Genomic DNA, 25,932 nt, shown 5'->3' on the forward strand with positions numbered 1-25,932 from the left:
TTTCTGTCCCTCTTGTTGGAGTTAATCCTACTAGACTTGCCTGCATAGTCAAGGCCATGGAAAAGTTAGTTGGGTCTTGAGACCTACAGTATTATGTAAGAGTAGGCTTGGTCTTCTTGGATTCCTCTAAGTGGATCATATCTAAGATGACTCTTTCTTGCTAGAATTGATGGCTTGCTATCTATGATTCTGTAGATCACTCATTTTTTGGTAGCTCTTTTGTCTCCCACATCAGCCTGTCCATGGGCAGTCAGATTAGCAGTATGTGAGATGAAGCTGCAAATACTGTTTCCTGGGTCCAGAAACTTGCCCATCATCTATAGTGCTATCTCATAAGCATATGTAGCATTTTGTTCCTAGTGAACTCTTGAGGTAAGATCCATTGTGGATTCTTTACAAAGTGTCTAAGATGTTACCATGCTTTGCCATGATGTTTCCTGTGCCATGTTTCTTGCCTGCCTCAGCAAAACATGACATCTAGCCAGAGCACCTAGTTTCTAGAAGAGGTGAGTGCATCTGTCACTCCTGTTCTTTTGGATGACAAACAAGGTCAATGTTAGAGTATATTTGCATTTCTCCAATTGCTAGAGATGAACATTTCTATTCAGCTCCCTAGTCCATTTAAATTGGAGAATATCATGCTAAGCAAAGTAAGCCAGTTAAATTCTCTTGGAGGCTGAGGAGACTGAATTTGAAATACTCTTGGTTCCCAGTCTATAGCTTATGCATTCCAAACTTACGCATTTATTTGTTTTTAAAGAAAATGCTTAATTTCAAATATCACCTTACCACAATGATGTCTTAAATAGTAACATATACTTAGATTTCAGTAGTGGTCCCCCCACCCCCAAATGGTCTGAAGTTGAGTAATGCCCAAAGTGATTATTTCTGGTATGTCAGGGCAGGACTGTCTCCCAGAGACCTAGGGCCTTTGGTATTTGTATTCCAGAAAAGATCTGGATTGTGGGTCTCTTCTGTAAACAGCTTGCTTCCAGGACAGTTTGGTGAGAATTAGGCATTGAACAATAAATATATATGTATTTAGAAATTAGCCAACAACCTTAGATGATATTGATGAATGTAAAATTTTCTTATTATAAAGGGCATCTCTAGAAATTCTACTGACAAAGGGCAGGCAGAATTGGACACCTCACTAAGGGAACCTTGCCAGCAAGAACCAGCAAATGAGGGAGACACAAGGTTAAAAAAAAAAAAGTTTAGGGAAAAGCTCTAATAGTGAATCAATTTGCTGTTGTAGGGAAAAACATTCATAGCTTTTTTTTTTTTTTTTGAGAGAGGGAAGCTGTACTGGGAATTGAACCCAGTAGTAGCACTTTACCAGTGAGCCACATCTCCAGCCATTTTTATTCATTTAAAATAAGGTTTATTTAAAATAAAGAGGTTCTTTGTTTAACTGCTGAGGCTAGCATGGAATTTGTGATCCTTCCTTGGCCTCCCAAGTCACTGGCATTATAGGTGTGTGTGCCATTGTGCCTAGCACTCCATAGCTTTCTAGGTGTCACAAGTTAACTGGGTGGAGTCTTATTTTCTTATAGTGTTATATTGCTTAGAGTGTTGAGAAAATAAGGACATAAAACTGATAGTGTTTATAAATTATAAATCAAAGGAATTTTATCAAGGCAGAAGATCAAGTAGAATTTCAGTATTGAGATTAATCTCATTTTATAATTATTAAATTTTTATTTTTATCAAAATAAAATCACATTTTTTATATTTGAAGTTGGTCTAAGGTCAGTATTTATAATTGAGGGAAAATATTCAAGGACTAATGATTATCCCTAAAAATTGAAACAAAGAATACTGATTCATAAATCCTTTTTTCTTTCTGCAAGAGCCCTACTAAGTAATCAGGGCAAGTATTGTTTGCATTTTACATAAATAGGGAGGCTATAAAATTTGCTTAATGTGAAACCAGACTTCATGACTGATTTTGTGTGTGTGTACACGCATTATATTATGCTACTTATTTAATATATTGATGGTTGAAATGTCATCAGGGCTGGATGAACTGAAACCCTCCATCAAGTGGCAGTCTAGAGAGAGAAGCATTTTTCTATATAATTTGATTTCCTGTTCTGAGTAAATCTACCATCTGAACATGAAAAACATGATTAGAAAACACTAAGCCACTATATTACTCCAATAAAGAGCCTTTTTGGGGGATGCGGTAGTAGGGCACCAGATATTAAACCCAGGGGCACTCAATCACTGACCCACTCCCCAGCCCTATTTTGTATTTTATTTACAGACAGGGTCTCACTGAGTTGCTTAGCATCTTGCTTTTGCTGAGGCTGGCTTGGAACTCATGATCCTCCTGCCTCGTCTCCTGAACTGCTGGGATTACAGGTGTAAGCCACAATACCCCACGAAAGAGCCATATATATATTTTTAACTCCAAGTAAAAAGGAACTTACAAAAAAGTCCCAACCAAAAAAAAAAAAAAAAAAGCATATTGTGAAATTTTGATACATTATTGTGAAGAATCCTTCCTGGGTTATATTCGCCTACAGACTTGTCAGATGAGTGACACATCCAGATTTGATTTTAGCCTTGGTGAAGCAAAGAGGACAAAACTCAAGTTCAACTTTCTGGATGGTGTGAATGATTCAATGAGCTCCTTTCTGCTTCTGAGTCTGCTGGCCAGGAGACCTGGATGTGATAGGGCTTCAGTTCCTGAGGAGAAACAGAATCTGGGGCGTTGCTCATGAGGTCATGTCCCCGGAAGGATTTTGGGAAGGCTATGACATCTCTGATGCTTGCAGCTCCAGTGATAAGGCACATCAGTCTGTCTAGCCCTGTGAGTAGAATACAGTTAGCCAATGAGAAACACATAGTAATCAAATGTTGGGAATGTCTTAGTTTTTCTATAAAATTTGTAGAGAACTTTATTTTTGGTGATACTGGAGACCAAACCCAGGGCATCACATATGCTAGGCAAGCACTCTTAACACTGAACTACAATTCTATATATAACTTCTAAATAAAATCTAGGCTGCACCAACCATAGTATTCTGTTTTTACAGAACTGAACTGGACATGGTAGTGGTGTATGCCTGTAATCCCAGTGGCTTTGGAGGCTGAGGAAGGAGGATTCCAAGTTTGAGGCCAGCCTGAGCAATTTAGCAAGATTCTGCCTCAAGGAAAGGAGGGGAAAAAAAAAAAGCTCGAGGTGTAGCTCTGTGGTAGAGTCTCCCTGGGTTCAATCCCCAGTACCATAAAAACCTTTCAAATGCAAAATTATGTCAAGTTTTAACTAGTAAAATATACTTTTAGGGCATGTGCTTTTAGCATGTGTGAAGTTCTGGTTTCAATCTCAAGTACCAAAAAAAAAAAAATACATACATAAAAATATATTACTGAAATTAAAACAAACTTACATTCTCATAGAACGCTTGACCTCAACTCCACCCACCACTTATCATAGGCTAAAAACCCCAACTTGAGACAGTGCTATGGAATGAAATGTAGTTTATAAATGTACAAGTTATTTACCTAAGGCAATTCCTCCATGAGGGGGTGCCCCATAATCTAAAGCCTGGAGCAGATGGGACAGTAATTTCACATCTTCCTGAAATTCAAAAGATATTCCATTAAATATAAATACCGAAGGTCCACTAAGTACTGTGTTCAAGGCTTAGGTGCTAATGGGAAATAAAGTTGAGTTAACCTTAACGTGACTTAACTAAGTTATCATGAAAATTCATTAGCAGAGTTAAAACAAACAAACAAAAACTTTAAAGAGGTTTACAGTTTAGCAAGGGAACAAGACAAATCACAGACAACATGTAGAAAAGTGCCTGGTGCCTAGTAACTGCCACCATTACTGTTGTGCTAATCGGAACAGAATAAGACGGACCAAGGTAGGCTCAAAAGGGCAAGATGAGTGGCAGGCTGTGCTGTCACAGGGACCAAGAGAAAAGCATAAGTATCAAATGCTGCTGGGAGGCAGGAGAGGCTGAAGGCCAAGCACCGGAATAATTCTCCAGCCAGACTCTAGGGTAGGATCTAGTGAGGAACTTCAAACAAATGAGTACCAATCATTTTATTTATGTGGAGCCCAAGCATCAGGGATTTTTTTTTTTAAAAACTGGAAAGATGATTCAATTTTCTTTTTCTTTCTTTCCTAGGGATTGAACCCAGGTTCTTGCACATACCAGGTAAGCACTCTACCACTGAACCACACCCCCAGCCTTTAAAACAAGGTCTCACTAAATTGGCCTAGAACTTGTGATCCTCCTGCCTCAGCCTCCCAAGTAGCAGGGATCATAGGCATGTGCCACCATGTCCAGCCAGATGATTCTGTTCTAATGGGCAGTAGGAAAGGGCTAAGAACCACCAGAGGCAAAGAAGTGTATTCTTACTCTTCTGAAAAGCTTGACAATGAAAGGAATGAAAAAGGTAGGCTGGAAACAGGTCTGGGAGCTTCAGGCAGAAAAGGGCACAGGTTTCACAATGCCCTTAAAATCAAAGAGCACCTGATGTTTTGAGTTTTCCAAATGGGCTCTCACATCCTACTTCATACCTGTTAGTCCCACAAAATTAGTTTTTAGGACCAGATTGATGGATGGTTTCCTTCATGAAACTTATCCTATCCTAGAGAAATCACTGAATTTTTAAATTCTCGACCTTTATTTTTCAATTTTTAAAATTCTGACCAAATCCCACTCTCTATATCACTAAAATATACCCCTACCTTTCATACAGCTCAAATATATCTATTAAAAGGCATAAAATCTCTTCATACTTTTCTCTCTCAACATTTTCAGTTACTGGAAATAACTTTTTTGGAGGGGGGATGGTAATGGGGATTTAACTCAGGTGCCTCACCTCTGAGCTACATCCCCAGCCCATTTTTAAAAATTATTTTAGTTGTAGATGCATACAATACCTTTATTTTATATATTTATTTTAAGTGGTGCTGAGGATCAAACCCAGTGCCTCACATGTGCTAGGCAAGTGCTCTACCACTGAGCTATACCCCCAGGCCCCCCAGCTCATTTAAAAAATTTTTATTTTTAGATAGGGTCTTGCTAAATTGCGGAGGCTGGCCTTGAATTTGTGATCTACCTGCCTCAGCCTCCAGTCACTGGGATTAAAGACATGCACCACTGTGCCTGGCTTGGAAATGACTTTCGAGTAGTGTAGTGGTTAGCTAGTTGAGCTCAAGAGCCAGTCTTCAATTCCTGGCTCTACCTATCTTGTGCTGTGTGTGACTATAGGTCAAGGTACTTCATCTGCCTCTTTTTCATCTCTGAAATTTCAAAGAATAAAGGTATCTATCTCATGAGATTACTATGAGGATTAAATGTATCAATGCATAGAAAGTATATAAACAGTTACTGGCATATAATAGGCACTAATGTTATCCTTATTTCACTTACATTTTTAAGTCCTACACTAAAGGTAGAGAGAAAAGCTGAAACTATTTGTATCTAGCAAATAATCATGACGGATGTTTAACAAAACCAAGGGAAAAACAGTGAGGCCATGTTAGATGGTATGTTACCTTCAGTAGTGTCCCCAGGATGTAATGCTGTAGCTCTGCATCGTGAATTCGGATGGAACCTCCTCCAATCTCACTGCCATTTAAAACCAAGTCATAGTGTTGGCTGCGAACCTAGATTCACAGAGCCTTTATATTAGGGAAAACTTCTAGCTTTCTGTTCTACAGATTAAAGATGCTGCAGCTACTTAGACAATGTATTAACCACTGGCTCAATTTCTCCTGGGACTTCCAGAACTGGTCCTAGCTATCTTTAGACTATGAACTTTGAAGTACTTTATCTTTATTTACATATGTCCTTTTTATTTGGAAATACAGATATAGTACCTTTTCAGGTTCAGTGTACAGGAGGTGAATGTCACCAGGGTGGGGAGCAGTGAATGGGTGGTGGGCTGACTCCAGCTCCATGGGATTTTCCTCCTTGGGAAGAAAGAGTGGGAAATCCACCACCCAAAGGAAGGAGAACAGGGCTGGGTCACGGAGCACCATACCATTCATTTCCAAAATGTCGGCACATGCCAGACGTAACTTTCCCAACAGAGAGCACTGCAAACAAAAGGTACAAACATTGAGTTAGCTTCTTAACAATAAGCAGCATATGCCACCACCTGGGTTCTGAAGCACTATTCTCTAGGAAAAGAGCAGCCAACTAGAAAATGAGATGTTCTTTCTTAGGAGACAGAGACCTGAAGATGACTAGCAGTCTTAGCTAACTGGGTGGTGAGCACCTAGTAATCCAGTGATTAAGAACACAGGCAGCAGAGCTTCAATGACTTGGTTTGGAGCCTCAGTATGGCTATTTAGGAACTCTTTTGTGCCCTTATCCACAGTAAAGTGGGGATGAATATATTTAATCCAAGACACTATTGTGATCTTATTAATTTATTCATGTAGTTGTAGATGGACAGAATGCCTTTATTTTGTTTTTATGTGGTACTGAGGCTTAAACCCAGTATCTCATGCATGCTAGGCAAGCACTCTGCCACTGAGCTACAGCCCCAGCCCCTTATTTGTTTTTGACATGGGATCTCACTATGTAGTCCAGGCTGGCTTTGAACTCCTGGGCTCAAAGGATCTTCCTGCCTCAGCCTCCTAAGTGGGTGGGATTAAAGGCAGCTGGGATTATAGGCATGTAATCCACCATGCCCAGCAAGTTTCCTTATTTTAAAAATAATAACAATATCCGTACTTCTCTCATGGGTTGGCATGGACATTAAATGAATCAATATATACACAGTATTTAGATCAGTGGTAAACAGGAGGTACTTAATAAATGCTAACTATGGTGTGCAGAGTTTCCCTGAGAAGGCAGTTTATTAGAAAAGTATCACATGCCTGGAGATGCTTAGAATGCCACTTTTTTCTTTTTTAATACTTTTTTAGTTTTGATGGACCTTTTTAAAAAAATCTTTCTTTTTAAAATTTATTTATATGTGGTGCTAAGAATTGAACCCAGTGCCTCACACATGCCAGGCAAGTGCTCTACCACTGAGCTGCAAACCCAGCCCCTAGGAGGCCACTTTGAGATCCATTCTATTCCCACAGGACACCTTCATTCTGACATTTTTCAGAAAGTTAATGTTACTTCCCACAGTCTTGTGTCTTTCTTTCAAGAAAGGTTCAGCAGGAATTGTAGTCTACCTTCCTTAGAAAGAAACAGCAGAATGTTTGGTTCACACCAAATTAATTTGCAGCAGAATGTTATATTATATAAAATTGCAATGTATTTTTTAAGAAATTCATTAATAATAAAATTTGTATTTAAATGGATTTCTTCACTCTGCTATTGCAGAAGGGAAAGATAATGAATTATATTGAGCTTTGAAGCTGAAAACAAACCTTTCCTTTGAAAGAAATAGTAAGGGAAAATATAAATTACAGTGAAAAAAATTGAATTTATGTTTAACATTTACAATATATTTTCAATATTCATGTTTGATTTTTTTAAAATATATTTTTAGTTGTTGACGGACCTTTATTTATTTATTTACTTATTTATATGTGGTGCTGAGGATCAAACCCAGTGCCTCACACATGCTAGGCAAGCGCTCTACCACTGAGCCACAACCCCAGCCCCTCGTTTGATTTTTATACTACGCTTTTGCCTATCTTTCAAGGATTCTTAAAGGTAAATCCAGCCTCCCACATATCCCCTGAAGAATGGTGATTTACACAATGCATGGCAGCACTCACCACCTACAACTACTGCTCTTGAGAAAAAAGGTCCTGCCTTGACTAAGCGGGTCCAGGAGTATCTTTCAGCCTGCAGCCCTCCAGCAGTCTGAGCCGTCCCGCCACACTCTTGGTAATGCACTATGTACAAAAGTCAGCAACTACCAGATTTCCTTCATCTGCAAACCTTAAAAATGAAAAGTGTTTCATGGTTATATAACTAAGACTACTGACCCTCTACTCAGGCATTTTTCCTAATCTGAGTCAGATCTAATTTGTGTGATGATGCCAATAGAGTCTGACAGCTGATGAAAAGACTCCAGTGTGAACATAGTGCATTAAGAAGTACTGAAAGACACATAACAGTGGATGCAGCTCCATCTCTGAAATTAACAAGTCATTTTAAATGTGCACATCCACAGGAGAAGAGAGGCAACATTTAGCATCCATTGCACAGATGCCTGCAGGTGACTTCTTACTGCTTTCTTGTGCTCTCCGGCAGTCAGGAGGACTACATCATCTTCTTGAATCTCCATTAGTCTAATTAATTCCAATCTTTGTTTCTCCAGTATGAATTTAGCAACTGGTGAATTCCAGTTTTCCTTGTTTTTTAGGAATACAGGTAAGACCTCCTGTGATAAAGAAAAAGAATCACTTACTTTGTGTGTGTGCATCTGTGGTACTGGGGACTGAACCCAGGCCCTTATGCATACTAGGCAAACCTCTGCCACTGAACTACATCCATAATCCTTACTCATATTTTTTAAAAAGTGAGATTGATTCATTTTCTCATAGTACAAAGATTTCTTGCTCCCAGTGGAATTTATATGAGATTATCACTATTCTCTTCCCTGAATCCCTTCAAAATGATAAAAAGGAATTTTATTTTTTGTGGTTTTGGGGACTAAACATAGGGGGCATGCTACCACAAGCTATATCTCTAAACTGTTTCATTTGAGAATGTCTTGCTAAATTGCTGAGGCTAGCCTCCAACTTGTGATCTTGCCTCAGCCTTCTGAGTAGCTGGGACTATAGGCGTGCATCACTGAGCATTGCATAAAAGGAATTTTAAAAAAGTAATCTCACCACAATGAAAAAAAAATGGGAATGAAGCATAGGGAGTAATATTAGTAGACGAGAAATTTCTGGTAGATTCCAAGCGAATGATATAGGGATGGTTAAGGAAGCAGGATGAAGATGGCTCTGGCTTAGAAAAGAATGGAGGCAGCTTCAGCACAGGAAGGAACTGTTTTACCCAGCAGAATCCTGGAGAGGCTTAGGACTCATACACCTTGAGTCCCCAGGGTAACAGCCAAGTAACCTTGTTGCTCACCCTAAACCTATCCATTCACAAAGCCTTTCCCAGGACCTTGTATTTCCAACCAGCTTTTAGAAGGCCTTATACTTAAACATGCCCAATCACCACACATTGAAGAAATTCTTCACCATTTAAAAAAAAAATCATTAAAATCGGAATAAAATAGAAAAGAGCTACTGGAAATACAAACATGAAAAAAAAGTTCAACAGAAGACTTGAGGAAATCTAGAAAACAGAATAAAAGGATAGAGAAAATGATAGGAAAGGACTTGGGGGGAAAAAGCAATATAAGCTATGTGAAAGGGTTCAACATACAACTCGGAGAAATGCTAGAGATAATAAGAGCTGGTCAGTGATAGAACTGGTGTGCAGCATGTGTAAGGCTCTGGATTCAGTCCCCAGCCCTAGAAACAAAATCCAACAAAATAATTAAATAGTACAAGAAATTTCCCCAGATGAAGACATGAGCTTTCATACTGAAAGGGCCCTTCAAGTGTGCAATACTTGAATAAAAAAATGATCCAGGCTAGGTGCGGTGGCACATATCTATAACCTGGCAGCTTGGGAGGCTGAGGCAGGAGGATCTCAAATTCAAAGCCAGACTCAGCAATTCAGCAAGACTGTGTCTCAAAATAAAAAATAAAAAGGCCTGGGGATTTGGCGTAGTGGTTAAGTGTTCCTGGGTTTAATCCCTGGTATCAAAAAAAGTGATCCAAACTTGAAATTTTAGAGCATCAAGATTTGGGAGGGGCTGGTGTTGCTCAGCATTAGGGTACTTGCCTCACATGCATGATTCTCTGGGTTCAGTCCCCAACACTGACCCCCATCCCCGGAAAAAAGTTTTCAGGAGGCTGAAAACTTCCAAAGAGAAAAATAATCAAATAATCATGTCTGCTGTAAAGGAAAAAATCCATACAAACATTATACTTCTCATCAGTAACAGCAGATGGGAGAAGTAATAACCATGGCTATGTGGTATGGCTATTTAAATTTAATTAAAATAACAGCAGCACATGCCTGTAGTCCATTACTTGGGAGCTTACCCAAGAGGATCACTTGAGCCCATGAGTTTGAGACCATATGAACAGCCAAGGCACCATACTGAGATCCTGTTTTAAAGTAATGCTCCTCAAAAAAGAATTGGAGGGGCTGGGGCTCAGTGATAGAGCACTTGCCTGGCACACGTGAGGCACTGGGTTCGAGCCTCAGGACCACATAAAAATAAAGGGACTGGGGTTGTGGCTCAGCAGTAGAGCACTCACCTAGTACATGCGAGGCCTTTGGTTTGATCCTTAGCACCACATAAAAATAATTATTGCATCCAACTACAGCTAAAAAATAAATATTAAAAACAGGGCTGGGGTTGTGGCTCAGTGGTGGAGTGCTTGCCTAGCACGTGTGAGGCCCTGAGTTCGATCCTCAGCACCACATACAAGTAAATAAAATAAATATTTAAAAAAAAAATTGAGTGCTCTACCACTAAGAAAGATCCCCAATGCTGTTATTTTAAGATAGTGTCTTGCTAAGTCATCCAAGCTGGCCTCAAACTTGCCAATCCTCCTGCCTCAGTCTCATGAGAAGCTGGGATAACAGGCTGTACTACCATCCTAGGCTTGTAAGAATGTTGATCTCGCTGAAGCAAAGGTATAGAATATAAAGAAACAGGAAATGAATGAGATTGTCTAAAAGTGAAGTCTCATTTGACTGTTGTCAGGCTGGTCTCAAACACAAAATGTGTCTGTCAAAGTTGGATGTAGAGTTTTAAAATAGGTATAGGAATAACCCTGAATACTGGAAGTCATTCATGCTTGTAATGCTTTTTGTTAAACCTTGAGCATGTAGGGCTCTATTTATTTTCCAATTAAACTGAGTTATACCCAGGGGTAACATTAACTTTAAAAATAAACAGAAGTGTAATCTGCAATAACAAGACCCTCAAAATTAATGATATCTTAAAAGCTCAAGCAATCAGTTAAAAATACTGAATTCCCAAAAGGAAGAAAACTGCTTTAATTAATTCCTTACCTCATTAAAATGGTCAGCTGCAAATTTTCTAATGGACTCAATGTCTTTCTTTTTTAAGTAATTCTGATGAAAAATAAAGAAAACTCATTAATATGACACTCAGCTTCATAAACGTGTTTACAACATCAATGGAACACAAATATATTTGTTTTTTTCATCACAATAGTGAGATTTAATACAAATTTAATTTCTGCTACTAAATTACAAATTTTCCTGCCATCCTTTGGGATGATCCTATTCTCTAGGAAGATACAAACCAGAGCAGGAAGCAGTGAGGAAAACCAGGCCCCAGCTGCCTCATCTCCTTACCTACCTTAACCTCACCCAACCCCATCAAAGCCACTAGAACTCTAAACGACCAAAAATAATTTTTTTTTTCTGTATGAGGAATTGAACTCAGGAGTGTTCCACATCTGAACTACTGAACTACAGCCCCAGTGCTTTTTTTAAAACATTACTTTTTGATTGGGGCCTCACTAAGTTGCTGAGGCTGGCCTCAAACTTGTAATTCTCTTGCCTCACTCTCCTGAGTAGCTGGGCTTACAGGTGTGTGCCACATAAAAAGTGTTATTTAGAAGCCTGTTTAAGAATTTAACTCTTATTTATTTATTGATTGATTTTTCAATACGGTGTTGAGGATTGAACCCAGTGCCTCACAGGTGCTAGGTAAGTGCTCTACCACTGAGCTACAACTCCAGCCCTAAATAACACATTTTTAAAACTTATTATAGGTCTTATTTTTTCCCAATTATGCAGGTCTCATTGGAAAGAGCTGTGTCTTTCCCCAGAAGTCTTTAGATGTGGAATACAAAGGATAAATAAAATATAACTGAACTGTGAAAGAAAAAAAATTCAGATCCACAAAAGGATTCAGAATTTATTGAAGGTCTCTTAAAAATTCTTTATATCTTGCTTTTGATAAACTGAATTAAGTTTTTTTTTAATGTTTTCTTCTTTTTTAAAAAAATATTTTTTAGTTGTTGATGGACCTTTATTTATTTGTATGTGGTGCTGAGAATTGAACCCTGTGCCTCACACAATGCTAGGCAAGCGCAGCACGCTACCACTGAGCTACAATCCCAGCCCCTGGATTAAGTTTCTTAAAATTCTTTGCATCTTATTTCAAATTATCTTAATGTCTAAGTGAGACATTGGTTATCCTCAGCTATTCTCCTGGGGCATTTCATTAGGAACAGGAGATACAAAGAGGTGAAAAATAATATATATTCCTGTAGTCTACTTAAGAGAAGAAAAGACACACTTGAGGCAAACACTATACCAACTGAGCTATATCCCCAGCCGAAAAGATACACTTGAAACAGGGTAAATAATACCAACAGGCAATAAGTTATCCTGGCATACCTGAACACACTTTTTATCTGGACTAGAGAGTATGGATACCAAATTACTTTCCACTGAACATATGAAGTGAATATAGAGTAATAAGACAAGAGTTCTTTCCCCCATTCTAAATATACTATGTATCCAAACGAGCATAATCTTTCAAAATAGTAATCTGATTGAAGAAACTTCTGGAATGACTCATTATTTTTAAAGCAAGTATACTTATTATAGTACTAAATGTGTCCCATCACTTTACAGTTAGTGCTTGCTCAGCCCAACCACTCTCCTTTCTCCTCTTACCTCCCTTTCTTTTTGCTTTTTTAGTACCACCTCCTTTGCTTCCCCTATTGAGGCCAGAATCTTCAGAACACCAAAAATCAACAGGCCAGGACTATGCTAGGTGTTAAGAGCCTTTGGATAAACCAACACTATGATGAAATGCTAAATCCTATCCAGCATTTATGCTTATAAAGTATTGCCAATGAAATTATCCCAAATGAAGTACAATATCAGTGTATAGCAGTGTTTAAAAGAAAGGAAAAAAAGAGGGTGGCCAAGATCTCGAATACAAACTCACATTCTTAAGGTTTATTGTTCTCTACTTAGAGTTTTAGGGACACTGCTAGATTTTGAAAAGTACATATTTTTATTTAAAGAGAATAGTTCTTCCTCAAGTTTAAATGTACCAGTGTTAAACATATTTACTTCCAAAACATACACTATAGAAAAAACAGAACTATGCTTCACTTACTGCTCCTTCACGGACACACATGGCTTTGACAGCTCCCTGGGGCTTACTAAGTGCATCTTGAAGAAATCTGACCTCTGTGTGTCTGAACACATCACTGATATCGACAATCTGGTGAAAGGGCAACAAAAAGATAATTAAACATGAACTCATTTTTATCTCAAAAAACATTTTACAAATAAGATTTCAAAGAAGGGAATAGATCTTGATAAGTTAATATTTACATTCAAAGAGGGCTAAGCACTATGCTCATGGATTGAGCATCATAACTTGTATTTTACAAATATTTATTTCATCCATACAAGAGTACTAGGCTGACAGTCTATCCCCATTTCATAAATGAGTAAACTGGGACACAGAAAAGAAAGTAAGTTGTCTAAGATGGCAAAGCTAGTAAATGGCCAGGATGTAACCCAACCAGTTGGACTTAAGACCCGTTATTCCATATCACAAATGAAGATATGAGTATTTAAGTTGGTAGCTATATGTACAGTTATGACTTTGTATGCATCCTATTTTTAAAAAATATTTCTTAAGATGGACACAATATATTTGCTTTATCTTATTTATTTTTATGTGGTGTTGAGGATCAAACCCAGTGGTTCACATGTACGAGGCAAGTACTCTACCACTGAGGCAAGTACTCTACCACTGAGCTATAACCCCATCATTGTATTTTTTTCATTCTAAAAACTGAGCACAGATTTATTGACTAGGCAGAATTCAATTTCTAAGAAATTTTTGTGAGAACTGAGGTTCAGAAATATCAGCAGCATTACAAAGTTCAAGGGCTACTGCTTTCTCAGAGCAAATAATGGAAAGCCTGGTAATGAAACTGCTCTATATAAATTCTACTCTTGTCCTTTCATACACATAGATATTAATAATCTGAATAAATGTCTTCAAGTGTTTGAGTTTTTTATTGACCAAGGAAAATGAAGAACTCTGGATCATTTGCCTTCCAAGTACCATGATGGCTTAAAAATAGAAAGCATACATTTTTTTCTTTCAAGTCACTATTCATGTCCCTATAATCAATAATTGGTAAGTACTATAATAAAAACTTTATAGCAAGTATCTTGCTCTTGGAAATGGATCTTGGAACACATTAGATAGAAAAAAACGCAATTTAATGCTAACATGTTATTCTTTTTTGCTGTAGTTCTGTAACAAGGTAACAAAAATATATCTAACAGTGTGTAACACAAGTTTCATTAAAATGGTTTAAGAGACTGTGGAACTATTTGAGAGCAGGATTCTGGAAAAGTGTGGAGAAATACCTTCATGCCAAAGCGAGTGTCAGGTTTATCAGTTCCGTAGGTGGCCAATGCCTCAGCAAAGGTCATGGAAGGAAAAGGAACTACCAAAGGGTCTTTGTCACTGGGCCAGGAATACTGGAGCAGACCCTCAATTAAACTCTGGATCCCAGTCTGGTCTACAAAAGACATTTCTATGTCAATCTGAAACCAAAATAACACAAGGACACTAACTTGGAATAGTTACACACACACTATATGTATATATACATTTCTCTGCTTTCAGTTTACCACAGGATTCTGTATCAAAAACACAATATATAGAGAGAGTGTAAATATTATTGCATATCTTCTTTAGGTCAGGCACTATGCTAATGCCTTATATTAACTTGCTTAGTTCCCACAACTATCTCATGGCTTAAGGCTCAGAAAAGCTGGGTAATTTGCCTGTGTACCACCATGAAGAAGTTGTGAAACTACATGTGATCCCAGGTTTGTCCAACTCCATAGCGTATGATTTTTTTACACTTTATCATACTTATTAATATGCTATCATACAGAAATAAAATCATAATGGCTTTGATAAGTCCACAGATAAACAAATATCAATATACAGAATTACAAGTTTTTTTTTTAAAAAATTATTTTTTAATTGTAGTTGAACACAATACCTTTATTTTATTTATTTATTTTTATGTGGTGCTGAGGATCAAACCCAGGGCCTCACAGGTGCTAGGTGAGAGCTCTACTCCTGAGCTACATCCCCAGCCCTAGAATTATAAGATTTTATTATACAAGAAATTTGCTTTAAGGACTTTCAAGTCAGGAACAGTCAAACATTGATGACAACTCTGGCATTCCTCAGCTGATGACCATGCTCCTCATGAAAAGGACACATGAAATAGACCAAAAATTGGATAATGAGAGCCTCAACTGTAGGTGAATTTAACTACATATGTGCAGGGTAATACTTAATGAGAAGTTAGGTATATAAAGTTACTTCCCCTGGTGTTCATGTAACTTTGTACCTGAGTAAACTCGGGCTGCCTGTCTGGTCTTGAACCTTCATCTCGATAACATCGGGCAACCTGAAAGTATCTACAAGTGAAACAAAGCACCAACTGAGTCATGGGTTTAAGAACACACAAACTTATCACGAGGCAGATTGTAAAATAAATTAATAATGAATACCTCAAAGACATAAGAAACTTTTTTTAAAAAATGATACTTTAATTGGATACACAGCTGACCCAAGAGAAGTTACTACTCTATATATTGTTTCTAAAATATTCTCTGGCCCCTTAGGACAGTGGTAATTAGAGTGTCATGTAAACCATTGGATGCTTTTTTTCCTAGTCAGTGCTTCTCAGCATTTTACTTTTTTGCTCTAGCCAGACTGAGGTACTTCTGCTGTAAGAACACACTGTAGTTTCCTGTTCTATGCCATTGCATGTTCATCCCCACCCCTGCTGAAATGCAGCTCTCTGAGGGTGTGACTCAGGATGCTTTCAATGTAATTTCAAACCTCTTCATACTTAGTTTGTAAAGTTCTTTTTTATGCTTTGTGACAGGGCCTCACTGTTGCTCAGGCTGGTCTCAAGCTCATGGGCTCAAGTCATCTTCTGTCTCCGAAGTAGCTGTGACTACAGACTCACTCCACTGAACCTGGGTCAGTTTTCAAATTTCCATGCATTTATATTTTGGTTTATTTTACACTTGGTTTTATTCATTGTTCTATTCTGCTTTGCTCATCTTATTAACTCATGACAACAAAACCTTCTTTTTAACCTCGTCACATCTATCAGCATAGACCTTTGTACGTCAAAAAAACTTTTTTTCCCTTCAGTACTGGGGATTGAACCTAGGGGTGCTTTACCATTGAGCTACATCCCCAGTCCTTTTTATTTCTTATTTTGAAATAGGATCTTGCTAAGTCACTGAGGCTGGCCTGGAACTTGTGATTCTCCTGCCTTAGCTTTCATCACTGGGCCTAGCAATAAATTTTTACTAAATGAGGACTACTATGAAGTTTTCAGGGTATTTTATTAAGTATTCTTTGAATTCCTATAAATTTTATAACCTTAAGAGGCCAGACAATTTTTTTGAATCTTTTCCCTTTCTTTCATTTCTCCCTTTTCATTTTTTTGACAACTTTTATAGCATAAAAAACTCACCTGTCTAAACCACCAACCATCAGAAGCTGCTTAAACTGTTGAGGACTCTGAGGGAGAGAATAAAACTTTCCAGGTTCCCGGGATGGTACTAGAAACTCTTTGGCACCCTTTTAAAGACAGATAGGGAAAGGAGAGACATTATTTAAAAAAAAAAAAAAAAAACCCAAGGTATAACTTACTGATGGAAGTGTATACTTCAGCTCATCAATGAAATTAACTAAAGAGCAATGTTCCCCAGTGAACTTAGGTGCTGTGTCAATGTCCTTTGAAACGATGCTGATTTGGACACTGTGGCTAGAGACAAATGAGGTCAGGGGATGTGGGACCAGCAAGCTTCTGAGGATCTCATCTGTGTGTCTGTTGTCTCAGCACCAATGCAGACAGTGGGTGCTGAGCAACAGAGAAGTGCTTCTGACTAAGATGGGGGTGGGGAGGAGCTTGGAGTATGATACACATTTCAGGAGAGTTGCTCCCAGCACAGAGAAGAGATGGTAAAGGGGGCGGTTAAACAAACACACACACACACACACACACACACACTCTTACACACTTAGAAATGTCTGTTTGGTTTAAAAAAAAAAATTTTTTTTTTTTTTTGTACTGGGGATTGAACCCAGGGACAGTCTACCACTGAGCTACATCCCAGCCCTTTATATTTCATTTTGAGACTATCTCTTGCTAAGTGGCTGAGGCTGACCTTGAACTTGTGATCTTCCTGCTTCAGCCTTCCAAGTCACTGGGATTATAGGCATGTGCCACCATGCCTGGCTGAAATGTCAGTACTTTTTTTTTTTTTTTTTGTAGTTGTAGATGGACAGAATACCTTTATTTTATTTGTTCATTTTTATGTAGTGCTAAGGATTGAACCCAGTGCCTCACATGTGCTAGGCAAGCACTATGCCACTGAGCTACACCCCCAATCCCAGCCCCAAAATGTCAGTTCTTAATAAACAAGGGTTTTGTTTTTAAGGAACCAATTCATTAATGATTTACATCTATGAATTGCAAGGAAAAGAAATCTCCATGAAATAAAAGGTTCTGACTCAAATTACTGACTCAATTTTCTCAATTCTTAAGACAATCTAGTTAATGTGACCATCCTGTGGTAGTAAGTAAAATGAAATAAAAATAAAAGTGGACCAAGTGAATACAAAAGCAAAGTGGTTCAGTTTTACAACTAATAAGACATTATTAATAGAATGATTTCAGGAATATACATACCCCTGGGGTTCTCTTAAACAGTGTTGGGGTTTCTATATCCACAAACCCTAAAAAGAAAGAAATATCAGAATTTAGTAGATAGGAATTTGTCAAATATGATGTCTATACTACAGTCCAACAAATGAAAGGCTCTCCTTTAATTAATAACTTGGGCTGAAGTAAGCTGCCAACCCTAGTTTTATTTTTTATAAGTCCAAGAAGTAATCTGAAGCTTTTCAAGATTCTGTTCTTTTATAAAGCTGATACTTTTGATATAAAATAATCCTAAATACTTGATGGATTCTTGTATACTAAATTATTCTGGTATTCAAAACGTTCTAAGCATAGGGACAATAACACAAATAGTGCAGTTTTTCCCCAGAACTAATCAAGGTATCTAGTTAAATTCACAAGCCATTTCCAAGGTTCCAGCAAATAATGAATAAGTAAACAATAAATAAACAAAACGTTAAGAAAACTTCTGCTGTAGAAACAACCAAAGGGCTGTCCTGCCTTCAATAACAATGGGAAATGCTAGGTTAAACAATGTAACAGGTATTACTACCTTCAAAAGGAAGTATATGTGACCCAGTGAGCACCTAGTGACTAAACTATGCTCTAGGACAAACACCTGTAAAATAAATTTTCTTCAAAAACTACACATGGCGTCAGTTCCAAATTTCTCCCAATACCTGACCTATGACGGAAGGAGAGGATAAAATAAAACTGAATACAACCTAAGAGATGCTAAAAAACCCCAAAGGATATTCAGGCTTTCCCTTACCATGGAGATTACAAAGGTACTCCCGCATTTTCATGACCACCTGGGACCTCAGTCGCAGATTGTACTGCATTTGGAAACTACGAAGGTCTAAGTAGCGATACTGCAAACGAAGAGCTTCCGTTTTCTAAACAAATTTAAAGATTTTTATGTTTACTTTTTGAATTACAGGTGTTATCTTTAGCTCTGTCTTTAGCTTCCATCACCAGGAAGCCTACAGCTTGCTATCTGCACCATGTGTACACCTGGCCAGTCTCAGCTCCTACAACTTCTAAGTTTGTTACTAATACAGATTTTACATTTCTTACTATTCATGAGTATTAACATCACCCTTCACTGATTGAAATTTACCTATTATATTAAACATTAATCCATTCATTAAAGTCCATAATTGACTAGTGAAAATTTTAAAGATCTTTTAAAAAAACATATCAATCAGCAGGGTGGTATATGCCAGTGGCTTGGGAGGCTGAGGCAGGAGTATTGCAAGTTCAAAGTCAGCCTCAGCTGTTTCAAAATTAAAAATAGAAAGGGCTGGGAGTATGGCTCAGTGGTTAAGTGCCCTTGGGGTTCCATCCCTGCTACAAAAACAAAACAAAATAAACACATCAAAAACGGCTGACTTAATTATTACCTGGAGGAGACCCTTGACTGTAAGTGTAAGGAATGTAAAGGGATGGCAGGTGGAGCCTCCTCTGCTGTACTGGCAGAAATGGGTGAGGTGTGCTTATGTTCAAGGCTGAAAATCTGCATCCATCTTTGTGCTGAGTACTTTTTTTAAAGAAAGTCATTTCCCTCCAAAATAGCTCCTTTCTTAGATAATAGAAACAGAAATAGTAAGAAATACCTCTAAATTCACTTTCTAAATGCTTATCTTGAGAAATCTGTATATTTCTTTCTCACATTGAGGTCAACTCTGTAATTCCATTATTTTTTTTCTGAGTATTGAGAACTTATAAATATAAGACTAAGTGGCTACAGAATTAAAAGTTCCTGAATAGATCACTTTAAAATGAGGTATATAGGACTGGATAGAGCACTGGCATGGCATATTAGGCCCTGGGTTTAATCCCCAGCACTCTAGTAAAAAAGCCTGTAACAGTGACCCAGCTGAAAATCATCTGGGTGTACTTACCCAGTGTTATCTAGCTCCGGTGATCCCTCAAACTTTGGCAAAGAACATCTTAAATTACAGTAATTCTATTTACATGTTTGGGCTTGGGAAGTCACTCTAACCACAATTTTATCACTCTTAGAGGCTTAAATGTAATAGGTGCAGGATTCCCCTACACCATTCAATGATTTCCAAGATAGATATAAATTTTCTTACAAAACATTAAACATGGGGCTGAGAATGTGGCTCAGGCGGTAGCATGCTCGTCTGGCATGCGTGCGGCCCGGGTTCAATCCTCAGCACCACATACCAACAAAGATGTTGTGTCCGCCGAGAACTAAAAAAAAATAAATATTAAAAATTCTCTCTCTCTCTCTCTCTCTAAAAAAATAAAACAAAACAAAACAAAACAAAACATTAAACATTTTGGAGCAACAAAGAACTTAAATATAACACCTCTAGTCTTAAAGATAGACCCATATTTCAACCTGTCTGAAAAAAGTCTAGGTGTTTACAGACTGCAACAGCTTAATGAACTGCCGCTATTTAAGAACAATTTGTTGGTAAGATGTTTAATTTTGTAGAAGGTAAACTTTTTCTTTAAAAATCTCTGAAAATTCTGGTCATCAACATTCTCTTTTATTAATAACAGAAGTTAGTACCTTCACAAAGTCTTTAATTTCAAAGGGCAGTTTCTTGCAGGAATTCAAAAGCTCAGCTGTTTTAACTTTGATTTCAATCTCACCTGTTGGCATTTTCTTAAAGACAGAGAGAAAAGACCTATTTTAAAAACTGCTGATCAGGACATGTACACGATGCACATTTACAAAACACACAACTTTATTCATAGATGTAAAATGTGTAGGTCCTTATTAGAGTGTATAGTATATATATATCTGTGCATGGCTTTGATGTTCTTGTGCCTATCCATGGATGATAGTTTGTCTTAGCATGCATATTTATATAGATGTATTTGTAATGAAGATGTTGAAATCTATAGGTTTAAAGGTAGAACTTACTGAGCATTTAGTGCCTAACGGACAACAGGTCTATGTTGCCCGAATTGTATAAAGATATTGCCAATGCAAACAGGTAAAATTTACATAAACAGTTTCTAAACTACTAACTGGATTTTCCTGTCCTGGAGGTCGGGAAATGACTGTTCCGGACACTTGCACCACAGATTCCAGAGGGGCTTCACATAGAATCTTCTTTACAGAAGCAGCTGACTACAGAGGAGGAAAACAGTTCCAAGAAACAAATCAACTTACAGGTATCTGAAAGTTTATGGCTTAGAAAAATGTTAATATTCACAACTTACCTCCCATAATACTTCCCATAAGATGACTGTATTATAATACATTTGGCAAACTGCATCCTTATTTTGACTCCATGTAATATAGCAAGTAAAACTATCAGTTAAGAGTTTTAAAAACTTTCTCAAAGGAAAATAAGAACAACTATTAGTAATGCAAACACCTCCCTCATACTTTGAAGACAACTGCCTCCAGGGTTAGTCTAAGGGGCAGTTACGTCCAATAGCGATGGATAATGAACTATACGGTAGCTATGCTCACCTCCAAGTCCTCGTTCTCCAAATAGTTCACCACTTCTATTTCACTTAGCTGAGTAAATCTCATTTTCCTTTGACATAGAAGCATTTGTAAAAATTACCACAACTAGGCACCCACAGTGCCCAATGGGCATGATGGCAGTTCTTTTATCTAATATGAATGGTAAGTATTTAGAGCAGGTGTTCCCTTCGCTGGGTTCAAAATGCAAAAGGTATAGAAAGATAGAAAAGATAAAAGTTTCCATCTTATCCATGTCTTCAAGGACCTCAGTTCCCCTCCCCAGAAGCACCCAATGTTAGCAGATTCATTTCACAATGCGTATAAACATTCACACAGTGAGCACACATTCCATCTCTTACCATAGTTCATCTGGATAACAGCACTGTACATGTTCGTCTATATCCTGTTGTGGGTTTTTTTGTTTGTTTTTTTCATTTAACAATATATCTTGGATTTTTTTCCCTATTAGTAAAGAGATTCATTCTTTTTCCATTCATTCTTTTTCTACATCTCACTGTAAAGATGCACATTATTTTTTAAACTAATATCTTATTGAGAACATTGTAGTTCCCATTTTTTCTATTAAAAATAATCCTGAAATGAATATCATTTTATGTATGACATTTTGCATCTGTGTCTAGATGTAAGATAACTGTAATTTTCCAGAAGTGAAATGAATGGTTCAAAGTATATATGTAATTATAATCTTGATATTGCCAAATTGCTCCCCATACAGCTAGCGATGATATTGTACTCCTTCCAAGAATGTATGAGCACCTGCTTCCCCAAACACAGTGTGTTGTCAATCCAAAGTGTTAAAAACAATTCTGGGTAGTTTTAATTCACATTGCTCTACCTGTGAGTGAGGCTGGGTATACTTTCATTTGTCTGCATGCCATTTATATTTTCTGTAAATTTTCTTTCTTTTCTTGTGGTGCTGGGAATGAAGCCCAATGCCTTGTACATGCTAGGCAAGTGCTCTACCACTGAGCTGCATCCCCAGCCCACTGGTCTATTTTTTTTAATTGATTTGTAGTACTCTTTAATTTTTATTTATTTTTTATTTTTTTGGTACTGGAGATCGAACTCAGGGACACTTAACCACTGAGCCATATCCCCAACCTTTTTTGTATTTTATTTAGAGATGGTCTCATTGAGTTGCTTAGTGCCTCCCTAAGTGGCTGAGGCTGGCTTTGAACTCTTGATCCTCCTGCCTCAGCCTCTCCAGCTGCTGGGTTTACAAGTGTGCGCCACCGTGCCTGGCTCTAATAACCTTTTAGCTATTAGAGAAGCCATTTTCATGAGGCTGGGGAAGTGGCTCAAGCGGTAGCGCGCTCGCCTGGCATGCGTGCGGCCCGGGTTCGATCCTCAGCACCACATACCAACAAAGATGTTGTGTCCGCCGAGAACTAAAAAATAAATATTAAAAATTCTCTCTCTGTCTCTCTCCTCTCTCACTCTCTCTTTAAAAAAAAAAAAGAGAAGCCATTTTCTGTAACATGAGTTGCACATATTTTTTTTTTTCCAGTTTGGCATGTTAATGTTGCTTATGGTAGTTTTTAGTTTTTATTAACAATAAGCCCCTGAATTTAAAATCTCAAACACACTTATATCAAGCTACTTAGCTTTCTGTAGCCACAGCATCAAAGAAGCTTTTAACAGTAGGACACTTTCTATTACCTCATCCTGGGGAATGACAACTTGAACAAGACCGTGGCAATCTCTTAGGACTAGGAAGATGTTTTGCCTGATTAATGAAAAATAAAATGAACATTTTAGGATAAAATCTCTAAGCCCAAAGTTTAATCAGAGTAAACAAGTTCAATAACAAAACAAAAACCCCAAGCAATTTATCATGTTCCTTTTTTATGAATAACTATGTACTTTCATTAGCTATATTTATGCAATTATTGTCTACATTGCTTATTAATGAAAACAAGTCATTTTTTAAAATTTCAATTTAATTGGTCACTTATATAGCCCACTACTCTTCTATAGATAGTTTATTAATGAAAAAGCAGATTTAAAATTAAAAGAACTTGTGCTGGGGTTGTGGCTCAGTGGTACAGAGCTTGCCTTGCATGCGTGGGGGCACTGGGTTTGATCTTCAGTACCACACAAATAAATAAAATAAAGGTACTGTGTCCACCTACAACTAAAAATTAAAAAAAAAATTAAAAGAACTTTTCATTGGCTTAAGTCTGCATAAGATAATTTTATGAAACGTGGAAATTTTTTATAAGGTGCCATTCAGACATAATATGGTATTAGAAATCATTTTTGAAATATAGCAATGTTAAGGTTTTTTTCCTTCCTAAAAAGGTATATGATCTGAAATTTCCTAGAAGAGTTCCAACTACTAATTTAACAATTCTACAAATCACCAAAAAATTCCCCAAATTTCAACATTTTAACATTCAATCTACACTCCTCATCCTGACTTTAGTATCTGAAAGAGGTACAGATTTTGGGTTCAGGAAACAAAAATCACCAAATTTATGGGGTAAATATCCACCCACTTGGGACATACACTTTATAAAAAAAAATGTGACCTATGTATTTTGAATCTGTTCACATATGGTCTGGAATACAGAGCTAAACAACAAAAAATAGGCTCTGATCTTAAGAAACCACTGTTGGTGCTTTTAGGTTTTTTTCTCTACCTAATATTAGGATGAAATAAGCTCTTTCCCCATGCTATTGAAGCTTCCCAGCTGTTTCTAGGATGTGGGCCCATTTCTAGTTTACTGGTCATAGGAAGTCTTCCAATTTATTTAGCCCAGGGCTATTTTTAGTCCATTCCAGGACCAAGCTTCATTTTATTCTCTTCTGGTACTTACTAAGACTGACACCATTTGGATCTTTCAAAACAAAAATGAGAAATAAGAATTCAGTGAATTTTGAGAGTCCTGCAGGGGTTACAGAAAGCTTTTTATTCTCATGAATACTTAAAATTTAGTAAAGGTTTGAAATTGCTTTCGGGAAACAATTACCATACATTCAGGGGTTTTTTGGTGGTATTGGGAGATTTAACCCAGGGGTGCTCTACCACTGAGCTATACCTCAACCATTTTCTATTATGAGACAGGGTCTGCCACTGGTCCTTGGCCCACCATCCACTTATAACTCAATTTACCTTCGGTACTGAATCCATCCACACAAGGTGACTTCTTGGCCTAAGTGAGAAGAACGTAACTCTCCACATGTGTTGGTCCTGGCAACAAAGCTATTGAATTCTTGGAAAAAAACACAAATGTGTAAAAGGCAATATTAAAAATATATTACTTGCAGATTGCTTAAAAATATTCTCAATTCACAGATTCTTAAATATTTCAGGTAGAAATGTGTAAATTAGAGCATGTAGATTCATCCAGTATTAAATTTACCTACCAATGTGTCAAAAGACAAGTGACTAACTGTTTGAATGCAAATTTTTGCTTTGGGTTAGGAAAAATTCTTTTTGGTTAACCCAAAAAAAATTTTTTGGGTTAGAAAAGCTAAGGCTTTTTCTGGATCTAGCAGTTGCACTGACCTAAAATCCTAATTGCCCAATTCTAAATATTACACTTTTTTCCCGAAATGAAATATGATATTAGGAATTAAAGATGTTTGATGGTGCAGTAACGATATAGCTGTAGTATGAAACTAGTGTGTAATAGCCACTTGTACACTGGAAAAATATCAAAAATGTGAAAGGTTCTTTTTGGCTTCCTACTTGTAGTATCAACCAAACAGAATAGACTACAATGCGGTTACCTTTCTAGGGTCGTTAAAAAACAAAAGCAACAACAAAAAACAATGAAAAAATGCATTATAAGGATTATAAAAAGGAAATGATCTGCTTCTCCATTTCTCCATACATACAGCTATCAGGGGGAAAATGGCTGCAAAGAACAGGCTCTTCTCTGTTTTCACCTGGAATTCTCCTCTGTGAACTCAGCGCCAGACTTCGGGAGAAAGAACCCCAGGTTGGCTGGGCTGTCCTTCCGATGGGTCTGGATAAACCCCTGCACAGCTGACTTAACCAGGAGAGGAAGTACATGCTGAGACCCCAGGACGGCGAGAGACGATCACAAATTCCACGCTGCAGGTGTTGGACGGTGCTCAAAACTCTGTTTTGGAAATGCACCGAAGTCCCTTAAAATTTTAGTTCCCACTCTTCTCCAATATTTAAGCCCTCCTCCGCTGAACATCCGGGTACGAGTGTCTAGCAACTACATAAATCTGCAAGGTTTGGAAGGCCCTTGGATGAGTGGATAGGGAAAAGCCCTCTCCCCGTCAGGGCATCACTTTCCACTTCTATCAATGCCGCTGCGCCGAGTGACCCTAGGACCAGTGTGAAGCGCGACGCGGAAAGGCCTGTCACCAGGCGCACGCTTCCTCCTCTTCTCCGCCAGAACGAAGGCTCCCACGCGCAGAACCGGAAAACAGGGAGGAAACAGCCTGCGTTCCAAATCTCCTAGACCTGGCAGCCGACCTAAGACTTTCCGTAGGAAAAGGAAGGCAACCAAATCAAGAGCACTCGTAGGCCAGAAACCACGCAAGACCCGGGGAGTCAATGGTCCTTGTACCCGCCCAGGATTAGAGGAAGGCATTCTACCAATCAGAAAGAAGCTTCCGCCGCCATGCCTACTGCGGGCGGAAATAGGAGGGGAACGCCTCGCACCCGAGGAAAACCCAGAAGCAGCGCCGCGCACCGGCC

The 25,932-nt window shown here is 37.9% G+C and overlaps 1 protein-coding gene across 4 annotated transcripts; it reads right to left on the reverse strand.

Annotated features, from left to right (window-relative positions):
- Positions 1-1,345: 1,345 nt before the first annotated feature.
- On the reverse strand, positions 1,346-25,779 carry Dars2 (aspartyl-tRNA synthetase 2, mitochondrial). Of its 4 annotated transcripts, none has more exons than XM_026388499.2 (17): positions 25,146-25,779; positions 24,367-24,466; positions 22,911-22,977; positions 20,784-20,885; positions 20,319-20,414; positions 18,546-18,669; positions 17,783-17,829; positions 16,562-16,668; positions 15,416-15,485; positions 14,412-14,561; positions 13,135-13,242; positions 11,040-11,102; positions 8,176-8,328; positions 5,852-6,070; positions 5,528-5,638; positions 3,514-3,589; positions 1,346-2,816 (listed from the first exon to the last, which is right to left on the reverse strand). In XM_026388499.2, exons 1-17 carry the CDS (start codon positions 25,270-25,272, stop codon positions 2,602-2,604), a joined length of 1,935 nt encoding a protein of 644 aa, XP_026244284.2. In that variant the 5' UTR covers positions 25,273-25,779; the 3' UTR covers positions 1,346-2,601. The 4 variants fall into 4 exon arrangements, with proteins under 4 accessions (XP_026244284.2, XP_026244283.2, XP_026244285.1 ...); XM_026388498.2 differs by having other exon boundaries at positions 14,412-14,591; XM_026388500.2 differs by lacking the exon at positions 8,176-8,328 and having other exon boundaries at positions 14,412-14,591.
- Between the last annotated feature and the right edge of the window lie 153 nt (positions 25,780-25,932).

This window comes from Urocitellus parryii, chromosome 9 (assembly GCF_045843805.1).
Source record: "Urocitellus parryii isolate mUroPar1 chromosome 9, mUroPar1.hap1, whole genome shotgun sequence".
NCBI classification, from domain to species: domain Eukaryota; kingdom Metazoa; phylum Chordata; class Mammalia; order Rodentia; family Sciuridae; genus Urocitellus; species Urocitellus parryii.

Coding starts and splice junctions, on each gene's coding strand:
- Dars2 (XM_026388498.2), bottom strand. CDS start 25,272: ATGTACTTCCTCTCCTGGTTAAGTCAGCTGTGCAGGGGTTTATCCAGA. Junction 22,978..24,366: donor GGATGGATTCAGTACCGAAG/GTAAATTGAGTT, acceptor TTCATTAATCAG/GCAAAACATCTTCCTAGTCC. Junction 5,639..5,851: donor TGTACACTGAACCTGAAAAG/GTACTATATCTG, acceptor CTGTGAATCTAG/GTTCGCAGCCAACACTATGA.